A 13,764-nucleotide genomic window follows, 5' to 3' on the forward strand; every position below is an offset into this window, starting at 1 on the left:
ACTAGCGTGAGTAAAGTCATGGGTTCTAGCCCCAGGATAATCAAAACAAAAATGAAAAAATAAAGCCATTACTCAAAGTGAGAGAAGAATGTTTCTGGGCACCACATATACATATGTGCCAAGCGCCATGCTGGATTCTGGTCCAGGTAGCACCACCCTCAGAAGTACTTCTCTGGAAGCTGCTTTTTGCAAAAGCAGATGGTCACAGGGATCACAGCTGCTACCTGCCCTTGGCCCCAAAGTCTGAGGTAAGCACTAAGGGCGTGAGGGAGAAGCCAACTATGCACTAGTAGTCACTAATCATGGAGGGCTGCCTTCTAGCACCATCAAGCATCAGTCTGTCAGGAAAGTCAGCAGAATGGCAAACTCTGGGGAGCCAAGTAGGCTTCCTTTTGCTGACAGCTAGCATGTGGCAATCAGTCAAAAGTGAGGCCACCTTATTCAGGAGAGAAACAGAGATGGCACTTCCAAAGCACTCTACGCCCAGCCAAAGCCCTCACTATTTCGGCAACAGCAGTTGACTCTCTGAGTGGGAAGAGAGAATCATCCCAAAGCCAGACAGGATCCACACAGAAGTAAGCTTGTGAGCGCACAGAAATGAAGGCAAATCAGGATGCTTTTGAACAGGAATTAGAAGGGTAGGGCTTTGGGTCTCAAGGGTAACAGTGACATTGGACCAGGGAATGAGAGGAATCTGAAGTAGGATTAGGCAAATAGGCGAGACACATTTTCCTCTCCAATGCCCCTCAACTTGTAGCAAGTGAATGATGTTTTCCACCTATACACAACCAGGCCTGTAGCCCAAGTAAGTAGACACCAATGTCACCAACACTGCATAATTCACTTTGGAAAGAGCCCTGCCTTGTGACCTTAAACTTCTGAGCCTGAACTCTAGAATAGTCAAGAATGAGTACAGAGTGGGGGAGAAAACAGCTGGTTAGGACAGCCATGGTCACCTGCCTGGCTCCTTGTATGATTTACTTATCTACAGTACACAAAGGACCCTGCTCAGGCAGCCCACGGTTCCCTCCCTGCTAAGTAGCGCACAGCACCAACTGGCTTTTAATCCCGTGGCGCACATGTCATGACAACTCAACTGACTTGCTGAGAATCCTACTTGCTACTAAGGCTTGCATCTTCGTTTGATACTCAGACTACTCTCTGAGGCTGGCCCAGCAGAAGCCCTGGCATTATGAAGCTCAGTGCCCATGGAAAAGGACCCCAGCCAGTGAAAGGAGAAAACACACCGATGGTTGCACATTATTTATTAAGTTAGGAGTATACATCAAGTCAGCCACCATATTGTACGCACATGGCCATGCCCATGGCTATGTCACATTAAGAAAATAACTTCAAATTGCATCTCAACTGCACTAACACCATTCTGAAGAAAACATACCCTCAAATCAATGTGCACACACAAGAGAGGGCTTTAGAACCAGTTACCCTAAAATTCCTTGTTTCTTGACCCCTTGATGCAAGGAGTTTTCTCAGCCCCAGGAACTGAAAGTGTAGCCAGAGACCCAGGGTTTTTATGTGACACTTTATACAGACACAGCTTGCCTGATGTGCCAAAGAACCAAACAGCCCTCTGGATGGTGAGGGCAACCATGGCTGGCATCTAGTCCCCTAAAGCTCAGCAGCACTGAGACCCCAGCAACACCCAGTTACAGCCCAGCACTGGAGTCCTGGCACCCCAGGGAAATAACAGCAATTCATTCCAATGACCGTGACCCAAGTGGTTGGAAAAGCAAGGTTGATATCCAGCCAGTGGCCACCATCAGGTCCCCTCCAGAGTCCTGCTTCCTATCGTAGAAGCACACAAACTGCAAAGGTATTGTGGCACAAATACATGTGTTGCAGGATCCAGTATAAATGACGGAACATGCAAGTGACAAAGTTTTCCAAATGCCTTTCCCCCATAATAAAATAATCTTAATAAAAACATAATTTAAAAGAAGTGTCAAAAGCCAGGGTGTAAAATCATAGTTATAAACTATCAAAAGTTGAAAGCTTTCTTGAAGAATCATCCTGTTTTAAAAAAAAAAGTTAGAATTACATAATTACATGATGTTTATTAAAATGTCAGACATAGTTGCCAGCCCGCATAGGGAACAAGACCTGTTCCTGTAGGAGAATGACAGGAGCCTGTTTGCAAATCCACAGACCTTCAAGGCCTTAAAGCAACCTGCATCTCAGCCAGATACAAACACTGTGGACAGCATTGGCCTGGTTCAAGGCTGCTGACGGGCAGGAAACTCCCAACGACTGACAATGGAGACATGTGGTGTATGCACCTGTGGGTGCGCTTACACAGAGTGTGGAAGACAGAGGTTGACAGTGGAGACATCTTCCTGTCAGTCTCCAGCTTTCTCTGTGAGATGACAATTTGTGAATTGCAGCTCACAGTCAGAGCTAAGCTGGCTGGCCTGTGAGCTCTTAGGGAGTCTGTAACCACTTTTTCTATTTTTTACTAAACATTAAAAATGTCACTTACTGGGGCTGGAGAGATGGCTCAGCAGTTAAGATAACTGACTGCTCTTCCAGAGGTCCTGAGTTCAATTCCCAGCAACCACATGGTGGCTCACAACCATCTGTAGCGGGATCTGATGCCCTCTTCTGGTGTGTCTGAAGATAGCTACAGTGTACTCATATAAGTAATTAAAAAAAAAAAAAAAGAAAAAGCCACTTACTTACCAGATCAGTCCTGACTTATTGATGGAAACTTCAGTTCAGTGATTTCAGAGTCAGGGGAGCTGCTCCCACTTCTGTCACTGTAAGTGTCCCTGTAGAATTGAGAAGTTTACTCCTCTCCCATCTAAGACTGACTTACTTCCCCATCTTTGTAGCCACTGTTATACACAGCACGTGCCCACATGCGGCAACCATCTCTACCACATACGTGAGGCTGTGGAGGGAATTCCTTCCTCTAGTTGCAAGAGATGCAGCCCTTCCTCAGTAGTTCAACACTGATATGCTAGCCACCGAGAGAAGCCAGTTTCAGAGAGGAATAGAGCCTATGCCTACTTGGTTGTGACCCACTTGCCATGGACAGGATATGCTCAGCAGTAATAACAGAACCCAGAAACTACAAAGATGAGACCTGGCCACTAAGACGGGCAGCCTAACAAAATCCCGGAAAAGAATGGGAACCTTCAGCATAACGAGGAGTATGTGGTCACCTACACAAGGACCAGGCCCTGACACCTATGGCTTTTTCTTAGGACTGTGTAGAACCTCACTGTGATGACTTAGCGTCCCACCTGGGTGACAGCCGGCAACCTTTCTGAAGGTAATGTGGGAGCCGCCCCACAGAGGCCAGGAGGAGGCCAAAGTAGGGTGGGGAGGGCTTGATTGGCCTGGACAGGAACTCGGGGTGATACTGCACTCCAACGAAAAACGGATGGTCTGCAACACAAATTCAGAAGGAACAATTAGCATTCTGTGCATCAAGTGAAAAGATGAGATGTTAAAAAATGAGTATTAGAAAAAGCCTATCATCAAAATGTAGGAAAAGGGAACCCCAAAGCAGCAGTCACACTGTTACACACTGTGAAACTCAAAGCTTGGCCCCTTCTCTCCAGAGCCCCATCTGAGTATCCTGTGACTGGCACAGGCTAAACTACACTGTTCACAAGAAACCTAAAAAGGATGTGGTGCTGAGTCAGCTAGCTCTTCATGCTTCATGGCTGCTGTGGATACTGTATGCAGGTATGCAGGTATACAGGTATGCAGGTATACAGGTATGCAGGTATACAGGTATGCAGGTATATAGGTATACAGGTATGCAGGTATGCACCTCCCACCTCTGGAACCTTGTCAGAAGCTCCTCCCCTGATGCTGCAGCCTCCTCAAACCAGATCAGGAGAAAGCACAGCACACTTTCCTTTTTCTTGAGATGGTGTCTGGCTCTGTACCCCTGGCTGACCTAGAATTTATGATTCTCCTCTCTCAGCTCTCCAAGTGCTGGGACTGCTGGTGTGTATGATACCAGCACATGGGGACATACATTTTTCTGTTTTCCCACACCAAGAAAACCTCACTGCACTTTGACCACTGAGTTATCACTCCCCAGACAGTCACCTTCCAGCTCCACGATCTCCATCCTCTCGCCTTCAACATCCTGGCCAACAAACTTCAAGCCTTGCTCTTCCAAGCACTTTTTCAGGACTGGATTCACCTGGTGGGACAAGAAAACTTACTGTTCTGGCCTCTCTGTTACCTTCTTTGCAAAGTAACGAAAGGAACAGGCTCACATCCTCACCTCAAATCGGTGGCGGTGCCTTTCTTCCAAGTAGTCTGTGTCTCCATAGAGTTTCCCTGCAGAAAACCAAACCATTTATATGACCTCTACCTGTGCAAAAGTCTATGCAAACTATAACTATTGCTCTGATATAATTCAGAGAAATGATTCCTGGGCCCTGTGCTGTTGACAAAAGCCAAAGGGGGACGGGGCAGACCTTCCTAGAAAGCCAGGTCCCTGAGAGCAGTGTGGGGGAGGGGAAATGAAAAGCGGGTTGGCGCGTGGTGACTGCAGATGGCCAAGTGCAGCTTGTGCAAACGGGATGCTTACTGACTCACCCCTCATTCACTCCTACTGAGACCCCAAACCCACAGGACAGAATAGTTGAAGGCTCCTCCAAGTGGTACTGACATGATTCTCAAACTAGTCTGACTGGAATCCCCAGACAGACATCGGTACTTCTACCAATGGGTAAAAGAACAATGCTCCCATTGGGCAAGTCCTGTAGGGACATTTTCCTCTTCCAATTTCCCTACGTTTTAACCATGATCGCGATTTGTTAGACTAAAACGTATTTAGATTAAACTATGTGAAACTGACTTTTTTTAAAATCACCAAATTCCACACTGTTCTATTTACTAGTTTAAGAAAGTAACCACAGATTTAATGGATTAACCACAGATTGCAATGGATTTAACCTAATGGCCTGTTTTGTTAAGGTGGCCACACCCAAGGGCCCAGATGCGTAACCAGAGACCATCTACCTAACACCATACATCCTAAACAAGCATGAGATGAGAAGAAGGAAAGAAATCCAAAAGTAGCAAAACAGCCCAGGAAAAGGCTGGCCTGGCTCTTTGGAGCCACAGAACCGCTAGCCCACAGGTGCTGCACAGACCAGGACAAAAGCCAGACTCATGTGAAACAACTTACTCATGACTGAGTTCTTGGTCTGGAACAGGGTTCTCCTCTTGCCCAGCCTCATGGTTCCTCCCATTTGCCCAGGGTTATGCTCTGGCATGTCTATGACCTAGAGATGTTCAGAAAACAAGTCTGACTACCATACTCTGCTTCTGTTAGAGCCAGACCGCCTTCCCCAAGTGGAGCCCTCCAGGGCAGGAACTCAATGCTTCAGCCTGCCTCATGGTGCCCCTGCCCTAGCACTTGGGATGTCAAAGGCTCTGTGCTGTGGCATAGGAACAGACACGGGACTAAACTAGTCATAACACAGCCATCCTCTGGAGCAGCAGCTACTAGCACGTCTGAGCAGGTAGCCTGGCACCTCAGAGGTGCTAGTACATACAGTCATCTATTGGCCCAGGGTACTTGAGCACCTTATAAACCCCTCCAGGCTTCCCTGCGTTCCAGTCCCTCACCCCATCATTGTTCCTACATCAACAAAACTTCAACTTTAGAACAAATATGCAAAAGCTAAGAAAATAAGATGGAAACTTTGTTCAGTTTTACAGTGTCCTCAGTATATCCTCGGTGCCTTATATACACAACCAATGCTCAGCACGTGCTCAGTACAGACACAGCAAATGCCTAAGCATGCCTGTCATTCACGGGCTAGGGATTCACAACGACACTGCCCATCCCCAGTGAGCCTTAGTACCCCACAGGCTGACTGGGCCACATGCCCCAGGTGACCAGCAACAGCAGGAGTACAGCCTGGAAAGCTTCACTTACCACTAAAGAATCACCACCCCGTAGCTCCTGAACCCTGAGCCTGTCTACCCTCCAGGACTGGCACTGGCAAGAACATGAACTGTTAAAATATGGAGCTCTGAGAACAGTGGCTACCAGGAAACAAGCCTCGACACGTGCTTCCCACCAGGAGCTGAGGGGATGTGAGGATATTTCACTTGGGAACCTCCCCTTGATATTAGGAAGTACACCTGTCATTTAAAGACTTTCCATGGTAACCTGGAAAGACTGGTGAGGAATTAGGTGAAACCCATAAGGTCATTGTCAGGAGGTCTAATGGGGGTCATTGGAACACAGTGAGTGGCCCACCCCCTGCTTCACTGATAGCCTTCTACCCCTTCTAAGCCCCAGAGAGGTTCGAATGGTTGACTCACCACAGGATGACTAGTCTTAGGGTCAAACTCTGTAGAATTGGCATCTGAAAAGTTAAAATAAAAAGTTAGTTATGAAAATAGCTATAAATAAAACCTGAGTTACTAGTTTCCTGCTAGTCATCAAATCATGAGCACTCTGACTTAAAAGTTGATGATTACAGGCTGCGGAGAACAACCAAGGACTTAGAGCAGCCACTGCTCTTACAAAGGACTCAGGTGTGGTTTCCAGTACCCACGTGGCAATTTACAGCCATCTAGAACTCCACCTCCAAGGGTCCAGTGCTTTCTGGCCTTCATGGACACCGGGCAGGCACAGTGCACTTATAGACATGCAGGTCAAATAAAGAAAAATAAATGATTAGAAAATTATGGGACACCAATAGCCAGGTGTGATGGCACATTCCTTTAATCCCAGCACTCAGGTAGATGGAGCTCTGAGAGTTCAAGACTACATAGGGCTCTAAGCCAACTAAGGCTACACAGTGAGACTGTCTCAAAAGAAAAGATAAAGAAGGAAAGAGAGAAAACTTGAAAATTTAAAATATCATTACATTGTTTTCCCCTTCAGGAAAGAGCATTTTTATGATAAGACAACAAACACAGGTGAATTTTCCCTACCAAATCTTCGGCTTTCTGGGAAGTCAAGCTACACACAGTAGATTAAAATCATCTCACCATGTTTCTGTAATAGTTCTTACATTAAATCTTCAGTTTGTTATAGATTCTCAGAGATGAACAAGAACTGCTCTTTCTACCTTTCATCCTGAGCATTTAATATGCTGTCATCCTCGGCTAAGTTAGGAATTAACTGGTTTGTTATTTTTCTTTGCAGTACTGATCTGAATCCAGGGGCTTACACATGCCCAGCCCTTTTTCCTTTTAGTTTGAGACAGGGTCTTGCTGTAGTCAAGACTGTCATGAAACTCACTCTGTAGACAGGTTTATATCTGTGTTCCTCCTGCCCCTGAAATAGCTGGGAAGTTGACTGACCTCAACAACCTTCTGTATTTTTTTTTCCTTTTTTTCGGAGCTGGGGACCGAACCCAGGGCCTTGCGCTTCCTAGGTAAGCGCTCTACCACTGAGCTAAATCCTGTTTCCTGCCTGGATCCAAACTACGATAACCACAGCATCAGGCCACATGCCCAACTGGGAACCCTGAAGAGGCAGGAGCATGAGATGAGCTATGAAAGCACTTCAGTAATCCTAGACCAGTGCAGCTTCCCAGACTCTCTTACACTATCTAAGCCAAACAGCCTTTCCATACCTGCATACTGCTTCATTCTGTAGCAGTCTCAAAAATGGCTGTGTGAAGAAGCCAGTGACCTTTGGATGTGCTCCCGTGGTCAATCCAGTAAGAGGTAGATATTATTACACTGTTTCTATCTGCCAGGGACTGCTAGGGACCATTTGCTTATACCATTTCTCCTACTTTTTGTTTGTTTTTCCAAGACAATGTTTCTCTGTGTAGCCCTGGCTATCCTGGAACTCAATTTGTACACCACTGGCCTTGAACGCAGAGATCAGCCTGCCACTGCTTCCTGAGTGTTGGTCTTTTTTTTAATGTGTATTAATGTTTTGCCTGCATGTATGTCTATGTGAGAGTATCAGATCTTGGAGTTACAGACAGGTGTAAGCTGCCATGCTGGTGCTGGGATTTGAACCTGGGTCCTCTGGAAGAACAGTTCTTAACCGCTGAGTCATCTCTCCAGAACCTTCACCTGCTTTCTACAACTGTGTGAAGTAGGGATCACTTTGATGCCCATTCTAGAGGCAACAAAAGCCAGAAAGTTGCCTAAAACCACCCACAATTAGTAATAAAGCCAGAACTTGAGCCCAAGTCTATCACTGCACAGCCCTTCAGTAGGTCAGAGGCTTCTTGCTGGGTACCATCTGGGTATTGGACACTATGTTAAAGTGAGGATCTTAAAACAAGAAAGGCAGGGTCAGTAGCCAAAGGCCTGCTTGCTTGCTCCCTCAGACATGCAGTGATTCACTGTGAACAAGGTGCCCACTCCACTGAACGCTGAGAAAGCAGGCATCATGCTCACAGCTCCCAACCACCAGCACACCATGGCTGTCGGACCCTCCAGAAATCAGTTGATAAACATACACTTACCTTGCCATCCCAGCACATTTCTTGAAAATTCTACCACTGCTAGCTGCATTCCTAAGCACACACCTTCCAAGGAAAGGAAAAATGTCACTCTCCAATGAGAAGGCAACTCCCACATTTCCCAGCCTGTCAGTGTCTGTGTCCTGAGTGAAATCACACAATATAAGAAACACCCAAAAGTGTGACCTGTACTGAATTAACACCAGGACTATATACATGTGTATGTGTGCATACACACATACATGAAGATTCAGGGCTCTGCAGAGCTACCCAGCTAAAGATTCTATATGCAGTACCTTAATCCAAGTTATTAATCCTCTCTCATTAAGTTCTCCATTTATAAACTGATCAAGGTGAAAACTGCCTAAATCTGCAGCAACAGGAAGGATCGGAAATCACTTGGCCCAGTTACTGGCTGGATTGCCAAGTGAGGAGAACACAAAGTCTAGCCTTACATGTCCTGCAAACAGTCATTTCTTGAGAGTTCACTTGGTTAAAACTCTTGTCATCTGCACCCACCTCTTAAAACTTTCCATATTGCCAATCTAAGGGCCAATGAGATGGCTCAGTAGGTAAAGGCGCTTGCCACCAAGCCTGATAACCTGAGTTCAATTCCTGGGACACAAATGGTAGAAGGAGAAAACAGACCTTGGCAAGTTGTCCTCTAACCCCGTGTGTGCCATGGCATGGCCTATGCACAAATGGACAAATAAATGTAACTGAATTTCGCCCAGAAAATTCCTTTCCTCTCATTCTTCTTTGTCAGAGTGAATAGGGCACAGAACTCCTTACCCAAAAAAGGCTTCTTCTGTTTCCGAGCCCAGGCAATTGCTTGAATTTTCCCTTCTGTTCCCCGAACACCAAATCCTCCTGGAACCAGCACTCCACTGCAGAGAACAGACCACAGAGCAGCTTCCCTTTCCAACTAATCCAGCCCTCAGTCATCAAAGAAGTCACTGTCAGGACACCGAGGCCCTGAACTTACTTCCCATCTAGCTCAGCCCCCAGGAACTGAGCCTGTAACTAAGACTGTGGATGCACTTTCTGTGCTTATGAAGACACGAGCACCATCACATGAACAGAGAATTGTCGGTCTGTAATGAGAACCTTGCTACTGCCCTTCCCCCAAATTCTTTACTCATACTTCTTTTCTGAGACGGGTCTTTCAGCATAGCACAGGCTGGCTTCAAACTCACAATCTGAGCCTCCTAAGTACCAGACTACGGGTGTGTTCGATATGTAATCAGTTCACTTTTCCTCCTGATTCCAACACTCCTCTTAGACTCTGTGAGGGGACTTTCCTCAGCAGTGTGTAACACTGACCAAGCATCTAAGCAGAAACTTCATTAGTTGTTACTATTTAAAAAAATAAAAAAAAAAAAAAAACCCTCTAACTGGACATGGTAGCACACTCATTTAATCCCAGCACTTGGAGAGCAGAGGCTGACAGATATCTGAGTTTAAGGCCAGAGTAGAATTATGGGTCAGTCAGGGCTAAACAAAGAAACCACATCTCAAAAATAAAAAAAAAAAAAAAGAAGAAGAAGAAGAAAAGACAGACCTGGGGATGTGGTACAGCATTTGCCTAGCACATGGCCCTGGATTTGATCCTCAGCATCTCAAAATAGTAATAGTGGTAACAGCAACAGCCACCATAAACAATTTATAAGACCCAACTGACGGCAACTCATCAATGACCTGGATTAAAATAAATCCTAAGTCTCATGATGAAATACACATAGCAAGAATCAATATAATGAGAATGTTTTCTTCAACTATAATGGTGAGCTGCACTTTTCTACAACTCAGGCAATTGCTAGGCAGTCTAATCATTAAAGACATTTTCACAGGCCATGGCCTCCCGCAGCACTAGAAGCCCAGGTCCAGGTTCACTGGCACGAGCCATGGCAGAGAAGGCTACTTACTGAGCACTGCAGAGCTTCTGCCAGGCCTCATGGTAGCGCACAGGCTCTTCCTGCAGGGTGCTCGGCTCCAGGTCTGTGGAATCGATGTACTAGTGCACCAAGGCAGGCAGAGAAACAGCAGCTTATGAATCCAACCATACTCTCAACTTTCAAATAATGTTATCAATGTTCCATCTCCCTTCATTTCAGTTTTAAAATGACAACATAATCAAATTTCCTTTCCAACTATTTAACCTTTAATTCCAGTTCTACCTGTTCCACTCAGTTTAGATCCTCTTGCAAGTAAGCCACTGGAGGACACAATGACACTCTTCCCAGGCCACCTCCACTTAAGTGTTTGGTTGGTATGTTAGCTGGTTTTCTTTTTTTTGTTACTGTTTTCTATCTGAACAATGACATGACTTATGAACAATAAGATAAACATTTTATTAGTATTTGTCCAATGTACCCTATACCAGCTAGTTTTATATCAACTTGGCACAAGCTAGAGTCAGAGAGGAAGAAGCTTCAGTTGAGAAAATGCTTCCTTAAGATCAGGCTATAGGGCTGGAGAGATGGCTTAGCAGTTAAAGAGCACTGGCTGTTCTTCCAGAGGTCCTGAGTTCAATTCTCAGCAACCACATGGTGGCTCACAACCATCTGTAATGAGATCTGACGCCCTCTTCTGGTGTGTCTGAAGACAGTGTAACTCACATACATAAAATAAATAATTCTTGGGTTGGGGATTTAGCTCAGTGGTAGAGCGCTTGCCTAGCAAGCGCAAGGCCCTGGGTTCGGTCCTCAGCTCCGAAAAAAAAAGAAAAGAAAAAAAAAATAATAATTCTTAAAAAAAAATAATGCTGCCTGTGGAACATTCCCATGATTGATGAGATTGGCGGGAGAAAGCAGAGCCCATGTGGGTTCTACAGACAAAAGCGGGATGAACAAGCCAGTAAACAGCACCCTCCATGGCCTCTGCATCACTACTACTAGCTCGTTTCCTGCCCTGCTCAAGTTCCCGTCTTGGCTTCCTTTGATGATAAACTGATAAACTGTGATGTGACAGTGCAAGCCAAACGAACCCTCCCCAAGTTGCTCTGGTCATGGTGTCATCACAGCAATAGTGACCCTGACGTAAGACATATCTGTACCCCATGAAGGCAGAAGGTACCCAGTCAAAGTCATAATACCATTGTCCCAAAATACCTTTTCAGCCTAGGGACAGCTGTTCCCTGCTTCTCAGTTTTGTACAACCACAGGGCTGATTCTGCCACCAGACTGGCCTTGCCTCTTCTACAACTCCATGTCGCTTCTAGAACTCCATGTAAATGGAGTCACACAGCTGTAGTCTTCAGCTTGGCTTCTTTTGTTCAGGCTGTCTGATATCCACACGTGCTGCTGCACTATGACACGTCTCTCTATATTGCTGAGTCAATTTCTACTACAAACACATCACATTCTACACTGACCTTCCATAGACATTTAGGTTGTCTCCAAACTTGAGGTGGTATGCCTGTGTCCACTTGTATAAAATCTTTTTGTGTTTTTTTGTTTTGTTGTTTGTTTAAACAGGGTCTCATACAGCCCACCTGTCTTATGTAGCTGAGAATGACCCTGATTTCCTGATCCTCCCTCCTGTCTCTGCCTCCCGAGTGCTGAGATTACAAGTAGGCAGCACCATGCCCGGTTTATGTGGTGCAGAGATTAAGCTCTCTACCCACCACGCTACCTCCACAGCCCCAAACATTTCCACTCCTCGGGAGTAAATGCCTGTTGTGAAAGCAAAGGCCACGCCATTCTACTTTTACAGGAAACTGTCGAATGCCTTCTCAAGCAGTGCATCTTTAACGGCCCTCCTGGCAGCAGAGCACGAGGTCCCTGTCCTCTCAGTCACCTTATGGGTATGTGCCACCCACCCAGCTGAATTCATGTGCAATTAATTATTCCTGTGAAAACCAAGTGCCAAGCATCTCTTCACAAGCATCTTATTTAACAACTTCTTTCCTTCCCTGTCCCCTTCCTTTCTGAGACAGGTCTCATATATTCCAAGCTGGATTCAAACTTAAACAAAGTATGATGTATTGTTGCTAATACAGATAATATAATTTTTTAATAAGATATGAGCACTTAGCAGTATTTGATTCTTAATACAATGAAGATAAAAATGACCTTGAAGTTCTGATCCTACCTTGATCACAACTGCTTGACCTAAAACCTGCTCAGATTATACCTGGTTTATTTCTTGTAGCATTCTCTTTTAAAGTCTTCTGATTATTTTTAAAATAAGGTTCTTTTCTGCTACTGTTCCTAATCTCCCCTGTCTAATACCTTGAAGTTATTCCCTAAACCCCAGGGTAAATCTATGCTGACACAGTTCATGTCCTCAACACTACCTGCAGACCCTCTCCAATTCATACTGAATTCCCAAATATTCTTCATCCCCAGGCCCTTGGACAATCTTCTTTCCCTCTGCCTTCTCAACACTTTTCAACCTCCTCAGGACCTCCCTTGAGAAATCTACCCCTCTCATATATCCAGCAAGGCAGGTGATTCTCTTTCCTAGGTGTGCTCTCTATGTCTGAGAGCCTCAATATTCCTGAAAAGCCTTTTTATTCTTCTTTATTCTTCTCTCAACTTCTACCAGTGAACACGTGGCGGTCACCAGCTAACCTCAAACAGATAAAATAAATCAATTACGGAAAGAACTACCCCCCCCCCAAAAAAAAAAAAAAGAGTCAAGGTAGTAAACTGAGGTCTTCCATTTCTTAACCCATATACCAAGTCACTCTATAAGAACCTATGTCCCAGCACACTTGATTATCATAGAACTATGTGGAGAAGCGGGCAGCAAACCTTAACACCAACTGTGGGCACAGCTACATGAGCCCCTGGGCACCAAACTCCCACTCTCCTGTCCTCCATCTCCCGAAAAGCTCCAGCCAGTGCAATAGAACAAAATCTCTAAAGGAACCAACCAGCTAACTTCCCAGGGCAATGAATATATCCAGCAGTTACTATATGGAAGACTCAGTATCAGCAGTTCCCAGTAAACAATTAGTTCTTAACCACAGGAGGAAGGGCTATCATAATCCCCTTTTAAAGGGAACTGAGATATCCAAGATCAGGCTGGAAGCATGACTCAGTGGTTAAGGGAACTGACTGCTCTTCCAGAAGTCCTGTGGTCAATTCCCAGCAACCACATGGTAGCTCACAACCATCTCTAATGGGATCTGGTGCCCTCTTCTGGTGTGTCTAAGGAGAATTACAGTGTACTCATATATAATAAATAAATAAACATAAAAAAAATCTAAGATCACAGAGCACTTGGGCACCAAAGCCACCACCCAAGGCCTGGCTACCTGCTCTGTAGTCTTGTGTTCTTAACCATGAACCTTGCTAGGACACTGTACTGATATCTCATC

At 45.3% G+C, this 13,764-nt stretch overlaps 1 protein-coding gene across 8 annotated transcripts in view; it reads right to left on the minus strand.

Annotated features, from left to right (window-relative positions):
- Ctps1 (CTP synthase 1) overlaps positions 1–13,764 on the minus strand; it is an 84,943-nt gene that overhangs the window by 54,562 nt on the left and 16,617 nt on the right. For 6 of the 8 annotated variants that reach the window (XR_015619741.1, XR_015619740.1, XM_087549285.1 and 3 more), the window contains exons 10-18: positions 10,364–10,452; positions 9,231–9,325; positions 8,442–8,504; positions 6,325–6,368; positions 5,177–5,273; positions 4,265–4,320; positions 4,084–4,180; positions 3,264–3,408; positions 2,698–2,786 (exon numbers count right to left, since the gene is read on the minus strand). Coding sequence is in view for 6 of the 8 variants with exons in the window: in XM_087549285.1 (XP_087405411.1) it covers positions 2,702–2,786; positions 3,264–3,408; positions 4,084–4,180; positions 4,265–4,320; positions 5,177–5,273; positions 6,325–6,368; positions 8,442–8,504; positions 9,231–9,325; positions 10,364–10,452 (771 nt within the window). In the remaining 2 variants the exon portion in view is untranslated. Of the gene's footprint in view, positions 1–1,248; positions 2,032–2,697; positions 2,787–3,263; positions 3,409–4,083; positions 4,181–4,264; positions 4,321–5,176; positions 5,274–6,324; positions 6,369–8,441; positions 8,505–9,230; positions 9,326–10,363; positions 10,453–13,764 lie in introns of those variants that run through there. The other 2 variants (NM_001134873.1, XM_087549280.1) reach the window with 2 other exon arrangements.

This window comes from Rattus norvegicus, chromosome 5, assembly GCF_021556685.1.
Source record: "Rattus norvegicus strain SHRSP/BbbUtx chromosome 5, alternate assembly SHRSP_T2T, whole genome shotgun sequence".
In the NCBI taxonomy this organism is placed as follows: Eukaryota; Metazoa; Chordata; class Mammalia; order Rodentia; family Muridae; genus Rattus; species Rattus norvegicus.